The sequence below is a fragment of the Aplidium turbinatum genome, chromosome 4 (genome assembly GCF_918807975.1).
Source record: "Aplidium turbinatum chromosome 4, kaAplTurb1.1, whole genome shotgun sequence".
Lineage (NCBI taxonomy): Eukaryota > Metazoa > Chordata > Ascidiacea > Aplousobranchia > Polyclinidae > Aplidium > Aplidium turbinatum.
The window spans coordinates 3,576,212-3,600,779 of record NC_137475.1 but is presented as its reverse complement, the minus strand read 5'-3'; the positions used below and the strand labels follow the sequence as shown (position 1 = coordinate 3,600,779).

The following is a 24,568-nucleotide window of genomic DNA, read 5'->3' as shown; positions in this document are numbered from 1 at the left end:
AAGGCGACGATAGAAGAATTTAAATAATAATTTAACCACATATATTTTAAACATCAAATGCAGTTATTAGTTTCTAAAACCTTTTACAGGTCGGTTCACTCTTATTTGGGATCATCAGAAGGTACTTATGCAAATGTATTCTATTTGAATAAGAAAGGTCTGATGATCCCAAATACCGGTGAAACAGTCTGCCAAGGGTTTCAGAGACCAGTAACTGTATTTTGATGAATTCGCGCTGCTTGACTTTGTTGATTGCCTGACTTTGTAACCATTAATCAAGTAGCCTCAAACTCTATGTCGTCATAATCAATTCTAGTTAGAAGTATAAAAATAGAAAACTTACGTTTGAAAACATAGGGACAACTTGAATCAAATATAGAGCTGAAACAAAATGCAAGTCCAATTCCACATCATACGCAGCATCGATCTGATTGGTTAAATTGATGCTGATAGCTATTGTGCGGTCATAATTGATGACGATAGTAGACGATTGACCAAGCAAGTTGTCAGGTATGATGTCACAAGAAAGATTCAAGTCGGAGAAGCAAGTTAGGTTGTAGCAAGCTTTTGCAAAGCTGATCTGTAATGATAAATTCAAATTCGCTTCAATTTGCAGTACGCCCAGTGATTGAAGATTTAGATTAAGTGGACAGGAAGACAAGGAAGCTAATCTTCGTGACCACCTTCAGGCATGCTTTTAAGTGTCTTGCCAAAGACACAGTAAGTGTCGAACCGGCGCTCGTTCGAAAGTCGTTCCAGGGCTCTCACCACTCGGCAATGCAGCCGACGCGGTTTCAAGTAATTTAATGCTCATTAAATATTAGTCCAAATATTTTAAATATGTATCTTAGTGAATACAAAATATAATTCCAAGTTCTGTAAAATTTTAATTATAATTTTTAGCGTATTTGATCTAATCAGAACTATAGCCACTACGTATTTATACGCTTGACATCTCTTAGTAAAATTGTAAGAAAGCTTTATCCCAACTTGCCTCTGGCTATAAGATCTGAACCTCATTTTAAGGAAATCCTACAGGATGAAAAATTTGTCTTATAATTGATTTTTTAGCAGGTGGTAAATCTGTTGGTGGTTATATGAGTAAAGCTAACAAATGCTTGATTGTTTTAATCAGGAACCATGTCATGACCTGATTTTGTCATCACTTTGTCATGACCTTTACAAACATGATTTTGAAAATAAGGCGTTCCTGCCTAGTGTACGATTTACTGCACCGAGGAGACCTTAAAGTCGAAACAGTGACGTCCTGTCTGCAGTTATGATTTTGAAAATATGTACATGATTAAGCTTTTGTAGCGAATTTGTCTGGTTGAACTATAGGCATACAAAGTCAAGGAAGTTAATCAGATTTAACTACTTGGCTTCGTATGCCTTATGTACACAATTGTTAGTAAACGGCTTTGTGAAAGCAAGCTCTGAAGTTCAGGCATTAAAGCCACTTTCAATGGGAAACAAATTAGGGAGGTTTGGAAATATGTAAGCGTAAAAAATAAATTTAGTTTTCGCAATTTTATTAAACGACTTCTAAATGTCCCATAATCTGAATATTATGTAAGCACTTAATGATGATGATGATGGCGTATGAGCGATCTTTCCAGGCTAGATTGGAGGGCAGGAAATCTTCAGCCACTCAGCAGTCTCGTCGTCCAGGATTCTCAGACCATGCGCACCGTGTGGAGGCCGGTGGATTAGGCAGTGGTGGATGACATGGTCTGCGGTCTGTTCCGTGGCACCACACTCGCATTCTGATGAAGGAGCCAGGCCCCACTTGTGCATGTCCGAACGAAAGCGGCCGACGCCAGTTCGCAGGCGGTTAAGCCTGACCCACGCAAGCCTTGCGAGGGACATCCCTGGTGGACGGGGATCGACGTCGGGTATGAAGTCACGGAGCGTGGAGGTGTGATTTTGCCACTCCGTGTTCCACATGTGGTTCGTCCAGTGTGCCGCACTTAAACCAAGTTCTTCTGCATTCTTAAGGAGTTGTTGTGCGGCAGGCACAAAGGGGCGTCTTGATTTCAGCCGCTGCTTTATAGGTGGTGGTCTCTTGAATGTTGCATGGAGGAGATGGTCCGGGTCCAAAGCACGGCGAGCGAGAGAAATCGTGGCTCCTTTACGGCGTAGCTCAGCGGGTTGGATGCCTGCTAGGATGGGTAGGCAGTCCGTTGGAGTGGGACGCAGGCATCCAGTCACAGTACGCAGTGCGTCGTTGATGGCGGTATCAATCTGGTGGGTGTGAGAACTACGACACCAGACCGGCGCGCAGTACTCAGCGGTGGAATGAACAAGGGCTAGGGTAGCTGTACGAAGAGTTTTAGCACCAGCTCCCCAGCCGGAACCCACCAATCGCCTCAAAAGTGCGACGCGTGTAGATAGTTTTTTGCGCAGTGACTTCAAGTGCCGGCGGTACGTGAGTGACCTGTCCAGGGTTATGCCGAGGTATGTAAGTTCGGCACAGTAGGGCAGGCGTTCCCCATCAATCTTGATGTTTATCTCACGCTGTGCCTCCCGGTTGTTAAGGTGGAAGGCCGCCGACACTGTCTTTGACTTGCTGAGCTGTAGCTTCCATTTCTGGAGGTATGCTGATAGTGTTTGCATGTCTTGGCTGAGGTTCCTCTCCACTGACTGCCAGTTTCCCGCTGAGTGCAGGAGTGCCAGGTCGTCTGCGTATGCATATTTCCTGGAGATGGTGGGGGGCAAGTCGTAGGTGTATATGTTGAACAGGAGAGGAGCCAAGACTGAGCCCTGTGGGACGCCGTTTTTAAGTCGGCGTAGTCTGCTTCGACGACCGCTACCGGTTGTGAGGGTAAAACTGCGGTTTTGCACAAGTTCCATCATCATATGGACCATGTGTCTGTCAGGGAGCAGACGGAGTAACTTGCAGGTAAGGCCGCTATGCCATACGGTATCATAGGCAGCCGTGAGATCAACAAACACAGCGCCAGCCTTCTTCTTAGCCGAGAAGCTGTCCTCAATGTCTTGGGTCATAAGTGTGACCTGATCTACGGTTGATCGTCCGTGTCGGAAACCAGCTTGTTCACGGGGGAGCTGCGGATCTATTATTGGTTCGACACGGGCGTAGATGAGTCTCTCGAGGATCTTGAAGGGGATGCAGAGCAGTGAGATTGGACGGTAACTCTTCGGGTCCCCTGGGGGCTTCTTCGGCTTAGGGACTGCAACCACAAGGGCTCTTCTCCAGATTCTTGGAATTTTCAGGTGGCGCAAACAGCAGGAAAGGAAGTCTTTTAACCAGGACTTTAAGGAGGCAGCAGCATGGAGTATCAGCTCCGGGCATAGGTGGTCAGGGCCCGGGGCTTTACCTGGCTTTATGTGCTGGAGGGCGGCGGAAAATTCTTCCGGGGTGAACTCACCCGAGATGTTGTCCCCGTCTGGGGTTGTTACCCTCCAGAGGTCCGTCATTTCTTGCAAGACGGATCTATCTGATTCACGGTCTCTCGATTTGTATTTCCCGTTCTCCACAAGTTGTGAGGCGATGGAATTTGCTGAAACGGGACATTGTTGACGAGAGGCACGTGATCTGCCAGTTAGGTTGTTCAGTGTACTCCATGCTATGCGGCTGGAGTGCGTGAAGTCGATTGATTCAACGGCTTCTGTCCAGCGCTCCTTCCTCTTTAAGTCCAGCCTTGCCAGCAGAGCTGTGGCTGAGCTGTTGGTGTCATTGCCCTGGGGGGCGTGGAGGAAGTCGGAGTAGAGGCTTTCGCACTCCTTATCCCAGCACGGTATGTAGGTCTTTCGTCGGCCGCGGGAGATGGATTGTTTTGCCGCTGATGTTATTGCATCACAAAAGTCCTGGTAGGCTTCTTCCACGTTGTTGGTGTGAGGGGATGGGAGATACTGTGTGGCTTCATTGGTGAGGAGGCTATAGTACTCCCAGTTAGCCATTCTGAAGTTCCATCGATTAACAGGCTTGCTCGGGACAGGCATTATGAGCGTTGGAGCCGTGATAATCGAGGGTCGATGTTGGGACCTGGGGAACTTCTCTAGCACACGTCTGTCCGGTTGGCAATTATCGGGGTCATCACTTGCGAAAGCCAGATCGGGGTTTGTACCAGTGTTCCAGCGTCCGGAGAAGAAGCTTGCTGCACCCTTGGGATCGTGCAGTAGGGTGAGGTTGTTATTGGCTGACCATGAGGCCAGGCTTTCTCCGTCGGTGTTGGTGGTGTTGTAGCCCCAGTCAACGTGGTGGCAATTAAAATCGCCAGCATAGAGGCTGGGTTGGGGGAACACTGGGATGGCTGTTGGTGTTAAGCGTGAGGGTGGTGGCTTATAGACATTGATGATGTGATAGCCTGATATGTCTATGCATAACCACTCTATCTCCGATTGGGCACTGGACTGGTCTATTGGCGTCCAGCTCAGTTGCTCATGGACAAACGTGGCGAGGCCGTGTTTCCTGCTGATGGTTGCGCCTGCGAGTGTGAAGTTGGGTAATACCAACTTATCCACAGATGTGCAGTGGGTCTCCTGGAGGAGAATAACGAGAGCCTGATGTTTTGTGGCCAGATACTCGATGATGCTGAGCTTGCTGGCCGTAATGCCCTCGGTGTTCAGCTGCAGTACAGTGGGTCGTCGGTACTTTTCGACAGAGGAGCTGCCGCGCCCTGAGAAGGGCGTTTCCCTATCCACCCTGGGCTGAACCTGGGCCTGGTTTGCTCGAGTGTGACAAGCTTCGCTTCGCATATCTTTTTTCTTAAAGATATGGTACTGACGGGAGGGACCACGAGAAGGTGCTTGTTCTTCCCCCCCTTAAGCACTTAATAAAGGTTGTTTATAGACAGCTCTAAAGCTGTTGCGAAATGTGTTATTACTATTAGGAAACAGCATTAAATATGTCTAGTTTTAAATTATAAAATAATAAATTAATAGCTGCCAGAAATATCTTATAATTACAGTTAACTTAATACATTAATGTACAGTACATCAGCAGCCTAGACGGATGAGACAGTTACCACCAGAGGTTTACATCAGAAGCATCCGGCTGATGTAACCAAATAAACCGAGATAATAAGAAGAAAATTAAACAAATCTGCAATCTATGCACAATCCAAGGAAAATAATGTCTTAAAACACGCACTCAAAACAATGATTCATGAACTCGAAAGTGTGAATTGGGATGTGGTCGCTCCATACCGGAAACCAAAATGATGAAAAGCCATATGAAAATTACAGAATACAATAGATATTTTATTGGCATACTTTAAGTATCTATTTAGTTCTTACTATGGTCGACTTTGGCTTTGCGTCAAAGATGTCGAGAACTGCAGATTTTTCAGATGTTGGCATTGATTGAGATAATCCATATTTTATCTCAAAGACCATGGGAGTCAATTGAAAGCGTACAGGCGTCTAAATGATGAAAACAAACAACAACAAGATTGTTGTGCAAACAAATTATAAAGTCATAATGAATTAAGACTATTTGCATTTTAGAAACTTCTGTCACTATCCTACTTACTTTGATAGCGACGACGAAGTCTTTGCAGTAAAGTCTTGAATTAGACATCAGTTGTATCTCTCCTTTTGAGTCAACGATTTTCGCCCGAGTTTCACTTCCGTAAAGAAATTGCGTGTCAGAAAAAAGCTCGAACGCCAGAGCTGAAAAGAGATGTGTTAATGCTTGCAAACAACAACATCGCATCTCGTACACCGTTCATCGTAGGCTACAAGGCTATATACAGCTTTTTGTGAATACTCTCTGATTCTTCTAAATTAGTCAAATTTCAACTTCAAGCATGGCAGCACCAACCAATTATTCTACTGAAAATTCGTAGGCCTACTGTCAGATAATTTTCATGTTATTTTATTGAATTCCAAGTCAGTATGAACGTTCAATTCTGCTTTGATTCTGGAAGTCAATTCAAGGTTTAAAACAATTTTTAAACCAAACGAACTGTTAAGTCTCGCTAAGCAAAAATATACGTCGTTGTTTTACTGCAATTGTACAGTACTGACTGATACTCCCAAGGCTTAACTTTTTATTAACCGAGGGGACATTTAAGTCTGCCTGTAAAAGCTATGGCGTTGTTTTACTGCAATTGTACAGTAGCCTATTGATTGATACCCCCAAGGCTTAAACCTTTATTAACCGAGTGGGCATTTAAGTCTGCTGTGAAAAAGCTATGGTGTTGTTTTACTGCAATTGTACAGTACTGACTGATACTCTCAAGGCTTAACCCTTTATTAACAGTGGGGGCATTTAAGTTTGTTGTGTAAAAGCTATGAGGTTGTTTTACTGCAATTGTACAGCACTCACTGATATTCTTTGGAATACTTTTGCCCGAAGCACTGAAACAAGCAGTCAGTGTAGCACAAATCTTGCTTTCGTTTCCATTGCAAACCATAAATTGATCAATTGCGTTCATGTCTAGATTTGTGAAATTGAGGATGGAAGGAGTTGCGTAAAACTGAACAACAGTATGAATGACAGGACGAGAGAGCAATACCATCACTTTATCGCTACCTGGAGAGCCGATCGTCAAATCTAAAAAAATAAAACAAGATAAATTCAATCAATTGTGATGGGTTGTTTAACAACCGAATGTTGTTTTTATAAGCGAATTGGTTATACTTTCCGTGATATCAAAGCTTTGTAAATTGTAAGGTGTATAAACATGTAAAAGCACATTCTCTTTCTTTCATGTGATGCAATAATGACTAACTACGGCCTGCTTGCAAGCTCTAAAATTGGCATCTGATTGGCGAAACCTAGTTTCTGACATGGTTCACGTTTTCTATCTACACAAAAAGACAAAACCAAGTGAAATTATTAACAAACAAGATGTTACCATTGTAACCATTTGCGTCAATATCTTGACTGGCATCCAAGGAAAACCCAAAGTAACTCAATGATTCTTGTCTTTGAGATGCACTAATCACTTGAAAAGTTTGGTCTCCAATTCCAAAGTTGCGATTTCCATAATAAACATAAACAGACCCTACGAAACAACATTTGTTGATGTCATACTTTTTTAATTAAATTATGGAAACATCGTTAGAAAATAGCAGCAATATCGCTGGAAGAATATTTTTTTAACGTAAATAAATTCGGCATTTAGAATGGGTTTGGGTTAGGGCTATTAAATACAAAGAAATGACAGTTTCGGATTTTTAAACTAAATAGAAGAAAAACAAAAATAATAAACTGTTTTTTACTAGTTGTGCTCATTCTGTTGTCTTCTGAGAATTAAAATCGACGACAAGTTTTTAATTGTCATTAATATTACTTTCTTTGAAAGACTACTTTATTGTACAGATTGTATTTCAAAATAGTTCAAACCAATGGTTAAGTTACTGCTTATCAATGCTTAATGCAAATACCAATGCTTAAGTTACTAAAGGCTGCATTTATTCTATGTGCATTGATTTAATTACTCTCCATATTCAACCAAACGTTCTCACCACTTTTTGTAACACTATTCGTTGGTGCTCCTATTATTACGTCATCGTAACCGTCTTTGTTCAAGTCCCCAGGAGTGGCGAATGAGAACCCAAATCGCGAATCTACTTTGTTATTTCCAAACAAGATCACTTCTCTTCGATAAATCCTGTCAGAAGCTTCAACAAAATCTGCAATTTTTTTAAATAATGTATAAAAAAAGATTACGATTATAATCAAAATTGCTTTTCCTTCATCAGACTACACAAAGACTCAGCCAAATTTCAACTTAAACGAGGGTTAGGCAAGGAGACACCATCTCTACTAAGCTTTTCACAGCATGCTTAAAAGAAATTTTCAAAAATTTAAATTGGAAAGAAAAAGGTATCAAAGTAGATGGCGAATACCTATCCAATCTCAGGTTTGCTGATGACATCATTTTGATATCTTCAACACCCAATAAACTCCAAACAATGTTGACTGAACTCGACGAGACAGGCAAATGGGTCGGTCTCAAAATGAATTTGACTAAAACACAAGTTATGTTCAATCACCATGTCAAAGGAAACCAAAACATTACATTAGATGGAGCCAATCTCCAAAACGTAAACAAATACACATACCTTGGCCAAATAGTAACCACATCACCTGATAAAGAAGAAGAAATTAAAAGAAGAATTACACTTGGTTGGCAGGCATTTGGAAGAGCGAGCTCAATATTTAAAAGTAAATTACCAATCTCAATGAAAAGAAAAGTGTATAATCAATGCATTCTCCCAACAATGACATACGGAGCAGAAACATAGAACTTAACGAAAGCACTAACACTCAAACTACGCACTGCGCAAAGATCACATGAAATAATACTCTTAGGCATTACATGGAAAGACAGGAAACCAGCCAAATGGATACGACAACAAACAAAAATCAAAGATATCATTCAAACAATAAAAAGTTTAAAGTGGAATTGGGCAGGACATATCATGCGAACAACTGACAACATATGGACAAGAAGAGCTACTGACTGGATACCGCTTGACAATAAACGCAAAAGAGGGAAACAGAAAACAAGATGGCGAGACGAACTCTACCAATTCGACAAACACTGGGCACAAACGTGCAAAAACAGACAAAATTATAAAGATATGGGGAAGGCCTTCGTCCTGCAATGGAACAACAATGGCTGACAATGATGATGATGATGATGAAACATAAAGTTTTCAGACACCAAAAGTTGATATGTCTCGTTGTAGGTTGTGAGGTTCAGAATACATAAGTATTTTACCAGAAACGTAAATAAAAACTCTTCCTTCGTCTTGCTGCTTTCCCATCCACAAGGGAGCACCAACAATTAGTTCATCTAATCCATCTCCATTCAAGTCAGCAGCACATAAGCTGAAGCCGAAATAACTCCCCATTTGCTTGCTTTGAAATCTTGCTACCAGCCGAGGCTCTTTGTTGAGTTCTGCAATTTTTTCAACAAACTGTTGGGAATAATATTAAAATTAAAGGTAATTACTGTAATAAAAGCAATCTTTTAAATAGCAAGTTTCTCTTTAAAAGAATATCATCATAGGGTTCTGAAAATATGTAAAAACATGCTAAAATTACTGCAGTACAATATTACGGGGTTGCGTGTTTGTGCTACATATCCGTTTATCGTGCTGCATATGAAGTGATTTTTGCAAAGTAAACAGAACCAATTTGTTGCCACTTTAAACATCAAGAAACAAAATAGTGTTTATAAAACTGCACGTTACTTGGGTCATTTGCAAAGTATTTTGCAAATATTAGTAAGTTCGTTTCTTATCATTTTTTCTTGATTATTACAATTAAGGCTTTTTTTAATTTCACAATTTTTCTTTATCTGTTTATTTGTGTTTTTTCAGATACTTAAAGTGTCGCTTTCGTGGTGGTGAAGGATTCATTACGAAGTTATAGTCGTTAAATTTGGCTGGTTTTATTTAGGCCTACGTCATATGTTCGTCGTCGCCGTGTGAGCCTCTGGGGCTGAGGGTGTATCCTTTTACCACCCCAAATTCATCTGTTGAAACCTTCATTAGCTTTCAGTTGCTGTATCCTTGTAGGCTTATAACATAATTTTTCATAATGCTAAAAAGCCGGAACAAGAAATCAACTTAGCACAAAACAAGCTTAATATTATTAATAATGCGTTTTTTTAGTACCCTGGTTTTACCTTCAGCTCAGATACGAATAACAGTAGCCTACGACAGACAACATATAGATACCTTTTTCTCTGCTTTGTTTTACAATAAACACAGCCCCAAAACTGGAAGACCTGGGAGAACCAAAGGCCAGATCAACACGATTGTGACGCATAAACCTTCCTGTTGTGATGGAATACCTAAAACATGTGGAACAAATGAGAAGACCATAGAAGCAGTCCAAAACCTGATTTATATTGTAAAAAGATGCGAAAAAAGGAGGCTACTAGACAATCATTGCAGTCTTTGTTTAAAGTTGTGATATATTGTAAAGATATTTCATAACGTAAAATCTTAGTAGCTTTTGGAGATAAGCATAAGGTAACACTGCGTAAATCTAACAGAACGTAATTATACGGCAGAATAACGTAAATTCTTTGCAAGTCAATTTTTTCGGTGCTCTACAAAAGTCGACAAAAAATCTACTATATCTATTTTTATGTAGATTCTATTAGAATAAGCACCGTCTGATGATTTCCTGTATAGATGAAACAGGCTGTAGAGGTTATGAGAAAATAGTTACTGAATTGAATATAATTTGCTCTGCTTGTTTTTTTTTGCTTGGTATTGAGCACTTTTTGTAGTATTAATAGCATTTATTGTTTAAAAATGTATACTACATGCAGCTTGTGTGTAGGCCTATGCGTAATAACCTATACATAAAAGGAACATGCTTGCAAAACAAATGTGTCCTACTACTGTAACTTACCCAAAATAAGCATCTGTGTACAGCTTGACAACATCCTCATCTCGTGACAAGATAGAAATGGCTTCAGAAAAATATTTTTCTTTATGCCGAAAAGAAATTTGATCACTTTCATTTTTTAGTTTTTCAATGACTTCATCCAATTGCGTTGTAGTTCGTTTTGTACGATTAAAAGAAACTATTGGTTCAGACAAAACATTTGACTTTGTAACGATGCCACTAGTGGTAAAAATCGTTGAAAAATTACTTCCAGATTTGGTCATTGTCACAATACTTTCGTTTATGTGTCGATTAGTCTCGTTCTTTTTATCTTCATGCGTCACCTGGTTTGCAACGTCAATGGGTGAGGATGTGGGTACGGGTCTCACTGCATCAATTGTATAAGGATCATCTGGTACCGTGTGATTTCCATATATAGCAGAATCTCGAATTTCAACTTCAATGTGTAACAAGTTTTGAAATGTGGTCAGGTCACGTGAGAAAACTCCAGATATGTTTTTGTTGGGAAAGTATGAAATATAACCTCCTGACCAATAATCTAACCCAGGAGCTCCAATAATAGCAACGTCGTCGTCAAATGTGGCGCTCAAACCAGCTTGGCCCTGCTCTGATGTTGACGTTTGCCCTAAAATTGTATCCATGATCAGCTTGTTTTGCTGCACCGTGCCACAAACTCGTGAAACTAATACGTAAACATAGTGATCAAGAACATGACATAATTGTGTCTTCTGGTGTTATAAGATAACATGTTTTTTTTTTAAATACAAAGGCAAAAGCAGAACAATCACTTAAAGTAGCTTGTTTGTTTCTTTTTCTACTTAATCATCATGTTTACATGTTTTATTTATTTCAGCCAAGCAATGTTAAACACAACTCCTCAAGCAAAAACTTCACTTCGTCGATTTCGGTGACTGAGCTACGTTAGATGGTTCAAAGCCTCTACAAATATGCGAAGCTGCAAGGATTAATCTTTTAAATAAGTTATCCTCAGCACTAGGTTGAAAAGATTCTCAAACTCAATAAATCTAATTAAGCTTTTGTTTTCAATTCCAAATCTATCCAATTAAATCAGTAATCCTTATACAAGTGTTAGATTTGTTTAATTAACAGTATTTTTTCGAGTTGTTATCGTATTGACGATGATGATAGTTGTTTAGATACAGATTGATACTAATGATGATTACTAAACCTTTGCTTTCCAAACCGGTGATACTATCTTGCAAAGCTTTTTTAATTTCGCTCAGAGCGGAATAATCTTTTATGGTAAATAAGTATTTGCTCGGATCGCTGGATATTGCTTGAAGCTCAGCTTCATTTGCGTTGCCAACCCCAATTGCAAACATTGTAATTCCTGTAAAAAAGGTAGAATAAACAATTAAACATTGCAGAAAGTTTTAACTTGTCAAAAAAGCGGAATAATGATCACAGGAAGAAGTGATAACATAGCGCAGATTCTTTTACCAATGTTTTGGGAAATAATTTAACTTTTCGAATGGGTATGTATAAGGGGTCTATGGTTATTGGTTACGAGACGATGAGACAGACCGTTGTCCACAATTGGTTCACTGAAGTGTGCCTACTGTCTACTCTAGTTAATCACTTTCATTTTGTTATCTTCTTTTACTGCGCCGTACTGTTTCCAATATGAAATGTAGCACTTACATTTAGTCATCTATAAAAATGGGCATTTAAACAATTGTTTCAACTCTGGTTTGCGTCCCTATGTCGGGAGTTGTTACCTGCTTGAATTAGGCTGTATCATGACATGCCTGCAATGTTTACCCGCAATACGAAGAACATAGCTTTTTGTAACAAGACGAAAAACAAGCAATTAAAACGATTTAAAGTCTTGACAGGAAGCAATCAAAGATATAAATAACACATTGTCAATGACCGAACAACTGCTGTTTAGCAAACTACTATGACAGAACAATGACTCAGTCGAGATGATTATTATGCATTCAGCAGAGGTTGCAATCCAACTAAATTCATTCAAGAAATAAAAGAGCTTACTAGTAATCTTGCCAGCAACATCGAAAGCAGACTTCTGTTTTACAAATTTTGTTTGCAACAAAAGCCTATACTTTAGTCATCGTCTACCACAAACGTAAAAGCAAAGTCACCTTACGGGATACAAGAATGCTAGGGGAGATCTGTGATCAGTGGAACGATTTACCAGTATAGGACACTGCCATTTTTTTGAGCCGTAGAGAACGTACGTGATTGAAACTTTGCGCGTAGAACCGAGATACTGGCCCAATGTTGTTTAGCGTAGTTTGATGGCAAAATTTTTTGTAGTTCAAAAATGACATCAAAAGAGGTTTTTTCACTTGTTGATCTAAACAAGAGTGGTCAGATTTCTTTTGTATTTTTGGTTCAACAGCAAAGTTTTTTTTTTTCAAGTTTTGGACTGAGAAACAAAAATATTTCAAAATGGAGTTTAGGCACCAGTGGGACATTTTCTTCAAGGACCCGTGGGACAGTACAAACGTATACACAATTACACATACAACATATATAATACAATAGGATGGTGTAAACAAATTCTTTTTCTCAACAAAGTCATGGGTCATTGTTGAGTCAATCTATTAAATTGATTATTCCAACGTTTCTTTGATCTAAAGTGTTGAAACAATGCTTTGTAATACACAAACGCATGCATGAAAGCGATGTAAAATCTAGTTAGTACTGTATTTGCAACTTGTTTTTTTTTAATGCAATAAATGTATTTCTGAAGTGTCCCAATGCTCCCTTAGGTTAGGTACAAGTGAAACAGTTTAGTGCGGCATTTAAAACTTAAAAATAAGCATCAAAAAGTTATTTTTTTGTTGGAATGTTGTGAAGACGTGAGTAAAAGTGAAAGTTTATGACAAATATGGTTTGGTTCACATTGTTTGTAAATTATGTAGGTTTCAAAGAAAATTTCATTATTGTCCCATTGGTCCCTGACTCCCTTTACTTGTTTTCGTACATAGGATATGTTTGTGATAATAGTGATTATGCCAAATCCTTGCATTTAGCAAAGCATAGAGGTCTCGAGTACGCATTAACGCTCGCGTTTTGTTGCTTCTACTTATTCCTACACCCTTGCTTGCTCTGTTATGCAAAGTTGTATTTTTAGCTTTAATGGTCGACAACAAAACATGAAACTGAAACTGCGCTTCACGTCAAACACAAACATTGTTAGTCAGCACTTGCAGTGGAAATTTTGGTTAAAACCCGGAAGCGCCTATGTTGCAAATATGCAACAAAAAAGTTTGAAATATACATTGACTTGGAGCAGTGCCGGTCTTTGGGGTGTGCAAACCGTGCGATCGCACAGGGCCCGCAAATTAGGGGCCCGCAATTTACTCAGAAAATGCATTAATTTGCCATTCCCAATGGAAAAAATCAACAAGTGAATTCAACAAAGGAATTAGCAACAAGAAAACATAGAGACTCAATGGGTGCAACCTATTTCGTCCCCTGAACATTTCGCACCCTGAAAAGATCGAGAAAAATAAACAACAGAACCGAAGTCGCTGATCGGAGTTGCCGCAAACATTTCAAAATTTCTCTCGATCTTTTCAGGGGACGAAATAAGTTGAGATTTGATTTTGCTATTCCGATTTTAGGGTACGAAATCGGGGTACGAATTTTTCAGGGAACGAAATAGGTTGCATTCAGACTCAACATAGAAACATAACTTTATTTCCGAAAAATGCCAAAGAAAGCATGATCTTATCCTTTTGCTATGCCACCGGACAGCATCATTTTACAGTAATAGGCTATTCATAACCAAATTTTTGTTGAACATGCTCTCAGAATGCCCCAAATTTAAAGTAATGTTTCAAAATTTTGTGGGGAAGGCCCCCCAGACCCCCGACGCTGGGTGTCGCCTTCGGCGTTAACGTCGTCAGGCTTCGCCTGCCGATCGTCAAACCACTCCCCTCCCCTTTCAAAATACCTAGCTACGCTACTGAATTGGATAATTGTCATTGGGGCCCGCAAAGCATATTCCTCACAGGACCCGAAATACCCTAAGACTGGCACTGCTTGGAGAGAGTAGATTGAATATTTGTGGAGAAATTAAAACATTAACAATACTTTGAATTGACTCTCTATAGCCCAATGTTGCAAATTTGCAACAAGTTGTACAGGTACAGCTAGCCTAAATATTCTGTGTTGGTTGCACCACACCTTTTTGAAAAATATTTCAAAAATTTGACATTTTCTACTGGCAGTGCCGGTCTTTGGGGTGTGCAAACCGAGCAATCGCACAGGGCCCGCAAATTAGGGGGCCCGCAATTTACTCAGAAAATGCAGTAAAATGCAGTAATCCGAAAAATGCCAAAGAAAACATGATCTTAACCTTTTGCTATGCCACCGGACAGCACCATTTTACAGTATTATAATATTTATACACAAATTTTTGTTGAACATGCTCTCAGAATGTACCAAATTCAAATTAATTTTTCAAAAATTTCTAGGGCTAACCCCCTGACCCCCCCGCCCGCCGCTGGGTGTCGCCTTCGGCGAACACGCGTCAGGCTTCGCCCACCGGCTCAGGCTTTGCCGCTCAAAACCCCCTCCCCTTTCAAAATACCTAGCTACTCTACTGAATTGGATCATTGTCATTGGGGCCCGCAAAGCATATTCCTCACAGGACCCGAAATACCCTAAGACTGGCACTGCTACTGGGTTGCACTAGTTGATGGTGACACGATGCATATATTTTATGTGTAGCGTATATATAGTTTACTCTCAAAATAAATTTAACAAACAAAACTGACATAAAGTAACTATAGAAGTTTCTTTACTGAAAATGGAGATTTACACCACCTTTCTCTTTCGCTTTCTTTGAAGGATTTTTTACATCATCTTGAGATTTTCCATCCGTCAATACCACTGCGACGTGTTTAGCCTCAGGGCGCATCCCACGTTCAACGCTGAACATGTCTTCTCTTGCAACATCAATGGCTGAACCAGATAACGTTCAACGTTATCATTTGTTTTACTGTAGGCTATGTTGGATTGATTGTTCGCTTGAATCTTAATGTCCATGTTGACAAACAAAGTTTAATACTAGATGTAGCTGACTGTTAGCAGCATGATTGTTGTTTATTCTACAAGTGTACCAGTAGGCTATGTACAAACAAGCTCAGTTGCGCGTGACTTCGTGAACGAAGAAGCTTCAACATCAAGCGGCTCGGTTCGAGTCTCGGGGTGTGCGCTTGAGCAACGCATTTCAGGATTGCTCTGCATTCAGCGGCACCAAATGAATGAAATAATTTCACAATACACACGGCAGTCAATCAACACACAGCAGTCATAACTTATAATTGAATTGGATAGGCCTACAAATTTACGGTAGTTTGAGTTGTTATATTCCGTCACATGCCGACGTACGGCCAAGGTTGTGCACCTCTGTTTTAGACTTTGAATCACTGAGACAAAGGCCTGGTTGTCAATTAAATTTGGACAGCATGAGGGGACTATTTCTTGTTAAAACGTTTTGATAAGTTTAGTGCTGAATGCAATAAGTTGCTAAATAGATAGATGCCTTTGAAGTGCGGAATTTCTAGAGCCTATACAAGACGTTTTACCAGCACAGGAATGCTTTTCATTAATAGAAGACAAGTAACCCTAGGTCCAGGACTTGATGATTACGTTTAAAACGTAAAATTGGTCCAACCTACGTAGACTATATCAAAATAAGTTACCATCTATTAGTGTGCATACTAAATTCCATTTGCTTCTTTATAAGAAGTATTAGCCAACCTTTTCCTGTTTGGGTATTTCCACCTTTAAATTTCATCGCTTCTAGGGCTTTCCTCATATCTTCTATTTTATGGAATTCGTTCAGATAGAATGCCACACTGGTGGTATCGGTGTAAACTAGCACGCCAACCTGAACGCAAAAAGTATAGCAACACGGTTACGATTGATCAGTCGTGAAAAGTGATAGGATAAATTTTGGAAAGATAAATGTGATGGAAAGTGATAGGATAAATGATTTTTGGAAGGATACATGTTGAAACTAGATGTGGGCATTTGCTACTTTAAAAGTAGCGCGCTACCAGCTACTGCTACTTGGGTTAAAGTACCCGCTACCGCTACCCGCTACCAATTGATAAATCTAGCGCGCTACCCGCTACTCGGGCTAAAGTAGCGCGCGCTAACGCTACTTCTTCCTCTACATTTGTCTTAACTTAAATTGACACAGAAAGCACTTTGCGACGGCAAAATGACCTTGAAATCAGACGATATCATTCGCTTCACTGCCATTTCAACGTCGTTATAGAAAACACGTTCTATAGGTAAAATTTATTGTTATGCATCGTTCAAAATCACCAGTATTTCAAAATGAGAGGCGCTGTGTCTTGCCCGCATTGGTTTCAGCACGTCTTTTCCAATGAAGAAAAATCTTTCCACCGCAGCAATGGAAGGTATGGGGGTGTTGTATTTAATAAAGAGGCAATGCAAATTGTCACTAGGAAAGCTCAAGGGCTTGCTTCTGTCTGATAAAAAGGGTCTCCTTTCACGTTTCATGCGATGACACGAACAAACCAAAAAATGTCATTCCCGGAGTCGTGACTGCTGTTGGTGTCACTCTTGTCGGTATCAACGTGGCTTAATGCTTCCCTCGATGGTTGAATGGTTTCTGTTTGATTTTTTCAAGCATTGTTTGTATAACAGATCTCCAATAACGAGTCATTTTTTCCCTTTCCATTGGAAGTAGCGGAGAGCGGAAGAACGACTGAAAACATGTCTCGCTTCTCCGCTACCGCTACATTGAAAAACAACGCCGCTACTGCAGCCGCTACTCCATCATAACATAAATATAGCGGCTTTACCGCTACTGCTACCAAAAAAGTAACGAGGAAACAAAAGTAGCGCGCTACTGCCAACCTGTACCAATTGCACAAAAGTAATATTTTATGATAACATTATTCAAGAAAATGTTACATCGGTATTAATTCGTCGTCGTATCCAGGCTTACACCCGGTGGTTGAAGATTTAGATTAAGTGGACGGGAAGGCAAGAAAGCCAATCTTCGTGTTTACCTTCAGGTATCTTGCCATAGACACAGCTACATGCTCATGAGCGGTGTCGAACCGGCGCCCTTTCGATTGCCGTTCCAGCGCTCTCACCACTCGGCTAAGCAGCCGAAGAATTTTAACTGAGAATGAAATTGCACTTTTAGCACAATATTGCACGATATTTTTGATGCACTTTTTGTAACCAATAAGATTTTGTATTTTTGTGTTTTGGGCATTGCTAGCACATTGGGATATTTAGGTGTCCGCTTGCCTTTCACTTCTCTATTAAATCACATTAGGCCTACTTATAGCTATACAAATACTTGAAGCAAGCTTCTGCGCTCTTACAATGTCTGTGCTCATAAAATGAGATATATTTAATTACCTGAATATACGTGGAGCTGATTGGCAATGAACTGACAACATTTCTAAGCCATAGCTGGATATTTGAAAAATCAATATCGGAAACACTGTGACTCCCATCAATGAGAAATACCAAGTCTACTTGTCCAGTGCTGCACACCTGATGATAACGAAACACAACATGTCATGCTCAAGTCAGTGGTGATAAAAAGTTGTTTCTTAAAATTCATTTCACGTCAAATTTTTCAAAGATTTAAATGTACAAGTAAACTGCAGTTTGCTTATTAATATCACTACTTTAATTTTTTTGGCCATTTTCCAACTTTCAGTTTGGTTTGAGCCATTTTCCTAATCCATTTTGCCAAGATTGATGGAAAATATTAATTTGATAATAATTTATTAACTTTCATTACTTGTTATTCATCAATTATTTTAGAATTGATTAATTGATTTGCTCTTTATCCCCGTACTAGGAAAGCTTCTTCGAGAGGTTAATCTTGGCAGTTTCGCATGCTTGTAGAAGCTTTGCGCCACTGTCGCAGATTTGGTTACCGAGATTTACAAAGTGAAGTTTCTGCTTGCTGTTCAAGTGTTGTGCCGTGAAATATATTCTATCCACTGGGTGCCGCTGAATGGAGAGCAGCCCTGAAATGCCCAGCTCAAGTGCACACCCCGAGATCCGAACCAGGACCGTTTGATCTTGAGACGGGGGCGTTACCACTGAGCAAAGGGAGCGAACATTATTGTTTGCCAACATAAATAACGCAAAAATAACCTGTGTTCTGCAAGGAGTTAAAATTGACATTGTAGTGGACGAAAGATTTTTGTTGAATAAATAACAAGCCCCAGAAGAATGGATTTGGCCGTTACAATTATACTTCCAAGTGGGAGCACAAGTCAGCAATTCTCCTTTAAAACAGCAAGAACTTTGATATTACTCTATTGAGTTGATTCATAAAGTTATACAAATTTAATGTTATTCAAGTCTCTCTGATTAGTTTAAATGTGGTTTAATCTGCTTTTTTCAATCTATTTTAATAATCTTGTAATCATTGCTTGAACCGTTCGGGATTAAGGTAGCCTGTTTGGTTTTACACTTGAAATTGCTGATGTTTTATCAGACTACACTGAAAAGCAACTACTTTTTAGAATGGATCCAGACTATAGTCTCATTATCCGAAAAACGACCACCTTCTGTATCTTCAAATACAAACCAACCAAACCATAAAATAATGTCATATAAGCCAACCAATAAAAGACTTTTTATGTTCAAATAGTGTGTAGGTAGGCCATTGTTTCACACAGATCTACTTATTATTGTCATATCCAGGGTTACACCTGGTGATTAAAGATTTAGATTAAATGGACGGGAAGGCAAGGAAGCCAATCTTCGTGACCACCTTCAGATATGCATTCAAGTGTCTTGCCAAAGACACAGGAGCGGTGTCGAACCGGCGCCCTTTCGAACGTTGTTCCAGGGCTCTCACAACTCGGCTATGTAGCCGACAAGTTATGAGTACAAGTATAATAACCAGTAGATGATAATAATATACAGTAACTTATGCATTGAGATGATCGACTTTTTCTTTATACACTGTAATTATGTACGGAATATGCATTGCTCTTGTACTATAAGCTTTTAAGCTTAAATGCTTGTCACCGGTTTTTGAATTTCTTGTTATTGTTGCACCAACAGATTGAGTGGTGGTGTCGATATCTTCTGGGCATTGGCCTTTTAAAATTTTTACGTCATCAATGCCAATATCTCCGGTCCAGTGCTTTTTGAGCCCCTCAAATAAAATCTAGAAAATATGATGTGTTATTGTGAAATTAATTTATTCATTTTGATAGCTTAAATAAAAAAACGATTCAAATTTCAAATACGAAAGCTATAATAAAAAATACTACTTTTTATCTACAGCATGTCCGAAGGTGACTGCTTGATGTGAAGGTGACTGCTTGATGTGAAGGTCTACAATGTTGATTTTGCACCTTTCTGTCTCTATACGTTGTTGCTTGTATATTCATATTATTATAAATGATTTTTTATCGTGATCTTGTGATCTTGTGCATTATTGCAATAGGCTACGTTATTTACAGTACCGTATACATACACCTCTACTACCAATTGTACCATAGGATACACTGGCAGGGAAAATAGTCAAAGTTCGATGAATACGATAAGCAAACATACAAAAGGCTGCGTAGCCGAGTAGTGAGAACGTCCGCGCGACGTTCGAAAGGACGTGGGTTCGACACCGCTCCAGAGCACGCGGCTGTGTCTCGGCGAAAGACACTTAAAGGCAAGCCAAAAATAAGGGGAGCAGCTGACTCGAAGACTGTATGTCACTTCGCTGCTTCCTGTCGTCTGTTGTATCGCATCTGTGATCGCAGTGTAATGTATGTTATCGCTATGGGCGCAAATAAAAGCATGATTATGATTATTATGAAAGCATATAACGGGCATCAATACAATATTGCAGATAATCATAGTACATTGTGGCCTAAAGTAGGCTAGTTGTTGTTAAGCGAAAATAAAACGAAATTTAATGTGTTTTATTTTGAAATGAGTAGTCATAATAATATATTAAAGCAAAGTAAGTTTTGTTGCAGATAAAAGAGCTTGTTTACTCTCAAGATATACCAGAATGATGGTTGCAAAAAAATTTAGCACAGAATAGTTCTAACAGAATCCCAGAGAGAATTTATCACCCATCTACCAAACATTTTATTGGACCTGATAAGATTGCTCAGAAATCACAGTGACAAATCCTTCTATCCATCTATTCCCATGGTTTCCATTTTGATTCCATATCATCATCATGCCTGTGTCGTTGTTTATGACGTATACGTTCAGACTTTCCATCTTTTGACCGTACATATGATACCAAAATCTGGAAAATATAAATAGATAACAATTTCTTGTCGCTATTATTCAGTGGAAGCAAATGACAGTCAACCTTCGGATCGGAGACGACACGTGATGATGATGATTATTATCGGTAGAGCAACGTGACCATTTTTCCGTGTTTACATGTTCCAGCAAACTTTAGTTTACTTGCATTTAAAATCCCTGGGTGCGGTTCAACTGAGCCACCAAAATAAACGTAGTCGTATAACGTAGTCGTAAATAGTAGTTGTATAAACGTAAGTCGTAATAGTCGTATAAGTAACGTAAGTTGTATAGTCGTAAACGTAGTCTTATAACGTAAACGTAGTCGTATTACGTAAACGTAGTCGTATAACGTAAACGTAGTCGTATAACGTAAACGTAATCGTATAACGTAAACGTAGTCTTATAACGTAAACGTAGTCGTATCGTAACGTAGTCGTATTAACGTAGTCATCCAAAACCTCCATGTTTTGTGAAAATTCTATGCAGAAGACCTCAGTGTACAATTAAAACAACGCTATCGGGTGTAACCGCTTGTTTGGTGCTAAAACGTTTATAAATATTTGTTCACGAAATTATGGCCAAGTTATCTGTCTCCGTATTGTGACATAGATTGTCGCGCAATCGTGACGTCATCATTGCGATGCACTGTCACGCTTGAGCGACAATCTCTCGTCATTCTTTCTCTAATTTTCTAACTTGTGTTTTCCAAACGTGCTTCGTCTTTCTTTTACGATGTGTGAATCTTACGGACGGACGTAATAAGAGTGTGAAGTGACTATTCCACATCACAATTGAACCCGTCTCTTGTTAACAATATACCATCAATCTTCACTCAACACATGTGGAACTTGAGTCGAAAGTTAGGAAGAAGACAGGTTGGGTAACAGTTAATGCATAGCTGTTACCAGAAAGAACGAACAATATTATCTCCTGGCAGGTTAACCTTACAAAGAGACTATTAGTCCAAAAACAAATATCTAGTGATCTAACCAATTGTGAAAACTATCGCTACACTACATGAGAAACAAGATCGCCAAGTTGTCTAGTTTTGGCTTTGGATACGCTTTTGTGGCTCATTTTTTTTACATTCTAGGAGTTTTTGAAACCAGCTTATGATATGTTTAAAATATGCCACGGTCGCAACAAGTTGGTTAGATCAATTTATTAAAACGTCAAGAAAAAAAAACATCTTACAAAATGAGACTTTTGGAATTTGCCAGTTAGTGATCATAACTGAATTAAAATACAATTGAAAGGCATACCTAAGGCAATCTCCAACAGTTCCTCGCTGCGTTGGTGTGGCGATGATGGCAGACCGACCAGATAAGAGAACTTTTTCTTTTTCTGGGATTCGTGATGCTTCTATGAACATGTAGTATCCCGACACGTCGGATGTAGCGTCTGAAGTCACAATAGCATCAATTAGTGACGTAATAATCTTAGGGACGGAGAAATGTCTCTTCGAGTTACTTGCTCCAAATCCCACAGCTGGGTAGCAAAGCGATTCGATATTTAGAAATTCTTACTCTCAAAAGTGTGATCTCTGCTTGGTCCAGTGTTTTCAGAATCTGTTTCATCTTTTCCTCTAGTCCAATCAAACTCATCCGAAGATAGTTGTTCCAGAGAGCATGATTCAAAATCACAGGAAAATATGACTTCTGAAAGTCAATTCAAACATAATGACGTAACATCCCTTTTAAAAACAAACTTCCAGAGCAGTAGGCTACGACAAATAAACAAAGCAAAGTGGCGAAATCACAAACACCACGAAAAGTAGAATTACATGTATATCACATGATCTAACCTTCTTGCTTCTTTGTGTCAAGTTTGATCACTGAGCAACTTGAGTTTTCATTTTTGCTTTCTTCTTGCAATGGGCAAAGATACACTGCACCATCTTTTTGCCTACGAACTGTTTCGTTCGATTGAAGAGCTGATTTTTCCTCCAGCTTTTTCGGTGCTCCTACAATCAACCTAACAAGTGAGAAAATTAATGTCTACGCTTCTATTTGTGCAACGTACGCAAAGCTTCAGCAATCGATGCTCCATCAGTTCGATTGCCCTTTCCATGATTTCCAATTGTATATATGAATTCAAGATGAAGTCAGTTCCAACAATGGTGTTAAGATAAATTATTTTGGTCGTTTACTTTTGTTGTGGAATCTTGATAACCAAGCTTACGTATACCGATAAGGTAATATGCTTAAAACTCCATTCGGTAAAGATTTAATAAAAAAAACTATGGAAAAGTTGAAACCTAATTGCTGAACTTGGGCAGAAAATATTGATGGATGTAATTTGCATGTTTAGTGATGAAAAAATTGGCCTTTTATTCAGGTATCATGTAGGAATCTGAAAGGCATCGCAAAAGCACAAAAAGTGATTTATTTCTTTTTCACTCGCTTGAAATCTCGGTGCCCTTACCCCGCCATGTTGCAACTATCTAAAACACTAACTTCCATATTTCCGAAGCTTGAAAGAGTGAACGGGAAGCAATCGCAAGACCAATCTAATTCACAGTCCTTCCCAATACCAATCCACCTAGAGCAGAACTACCTCGGAAGGAATGCGTGAAGCTCAATCGCTTGCATGTTTTAATGGGGCTTCGACGACTCACCATCTTATGCATGCAGCATGTGCCGTTTATTTTCAGACTGTCTTTCACATTATCTACCCCTACCAATGCTAGGAGGAAATTAAATTGTTTTGTCACGCGAATTGTATTGTTTGTTCCATTTGGTGGACAAATAATAGCGATACGAGTGATGATGTGGTTTTGTTATCTGTTAACTTATTCCATGCCACAGTTACAAACTTACTTAAAAGTTCCATAACTTCTACAGTATTTTCTAAATTTTGCTTGTAGCTTCTAAATATATTGACCATTCGTCATTGGTAACAAAAAACTTCAGAAGAAGTTTAAAAGTTTGATAGCCAGCATGTTCAATAACATTTACTATCAGACGTTACGTTAAAATTATTAATATATTTATCATAACCAGTTTATTGCAATAAGCGAATATATTCTACCTATTGTATTGTCGCCAAATATAAGACACATGTCAGTTTGTTACTGCCGCCCTTCGCAAGATAGGATAGCCTGAACAGAAGTGTACTCTAAGAAAGGACTAAGGTAAGCATCTCCACGTCATCACCCCGGCCCTTTTAGTTTAGAAAGGTGCGCTTGCTATATCTTGCAAACGACTATAAAGAATATCATATGGATTTTAATCATTCCATGATTAAACTAATGGAAAGGAAATTGAATGGGGCTGTTCGCCAGGCATTTAGTTAGACAGGAAGTTGACATGATGATACTTCATCACCTTTGTAGACAACAGCTCAAAACATCTAATATAGGCTACTGCAAACTCGCTTATAGTTTGCTTTGACTTAGAGATAATACCGTGTGTTAAACAGTTTTGATTGGAAAAGTTTCACAAATAAAAGATAACTCTCTTACCATTTTCCTTGATCGTTTTCGTGAAATTTCACTGAAAATCCAAACTGACTTCCATTTTCAGGTCCGATAAATATTTTCCCGTATTTTATTTCTTGTATATTGAACGACAATGTGCAATGAATAAACAAAAAAACTATCAGTGCAGTATAGATGAAAAAACAAGAAGTGGTCACTTTTTTAGAAATTCTCTCTGCCTCCATATCTCCAATCTCAAAAATCCAGGCAGCCTTTCATGCATAAACATTGCCCAGACAGGTCACAAGTTTAAACATTGTTCTTTGAGAAGCAAAATGTAATAACTTTATAAAATAGAAACAATTGAACTAAAAAAAATTTTTTTTTGCTGTGAATGTCTTCATATTATTTTATTGACAAATTTAATCCCATATATGGTCATATGGTTGTAAAAATTAGTAGGCTAATAATAATTCAATCCGTTAGTCATTCCTAATTTCTATGCATAAATGTATTTATGCAAA

At 39.0% G+C, this 24,568-nt stretch overlaps 1 protein-coding gene across 1 annotated transcript in view; it reads right to left on the bottom strand.

Moving 5' to 3' along the window:
- Positions 1–24,289, bottom strand: part of LOC145768385 (integrin alpha-1-like) — a 49,202-nt gene extending 24,913 nt beyond the window's left edge. Inside the window, exons 1-20 of the mRNA XM_082579868.1 lie at positions 24,090–24,289; positions 22,431–22,600; positions 22,153–22,284; positions 21,889–22,027; positions 20,468–20,624; positions 19,391–19,532; positions 18,506–18,639; positions 17,753–17,890; positions 16,106–16,235; positions 15,167–15,304; positions 11,535–11,696; positions 10,349–10,970; positions 9,686–9,779; positions 8,700–8,898; positions 7,438–7,605; positions 6,825–6,974; positions 6,293–6,520; positions 5,495–5,634; positions 5,260–5,385; positions 344–580 (exon numbers count right to left, since the gene is read on the bottom strand). Of these exons, the coding sequence (XP_082435994.1) occupies positions 344–580; positions 5,260–5,385; positions 5,495–5,634; positions 6,293–6,520; positions 6,825–6,974; positions 7,438–7,605; positions 8,700–8,898; positions 9,686–9,779; positions 10,349–10,970; positions 11,535–11,696; positions 15,167–15,304; positions 16,106–16,235; positions 17,753–17,890; positions 18,506–18,639; positions 19,391–19,532; positions 20,468–20,624; positions 21,889–22,027; positions 22,153–22,284; positions 22,431–22,600; positions 24,090–24,289 (3,606 nt within the window). The remainder of the gene's footprint in view (positions 1–343; positions 581–5,259; positions 5,386–5,494; positions 5,635–6,292; positions 6,521–6,824; positions 6,975–7,437; positions 7,606–8,699; positions 8,899–9,685; positions 9,780–10,348; positions 10,971–11,534; positions 11,697–15,166; positions 15,305–16,105; positions 16,236–17,752; positions 17,891–18,505; positions 18,640–19,390; positions 19,533–20,467; positions 20,625–21,888; positions 22,028–22,152; positions 22,285–22,430; positions 22,601–24,089) is intronic.
- Positions 24,290–24,568: the final 279 nt, after the last annotated feature.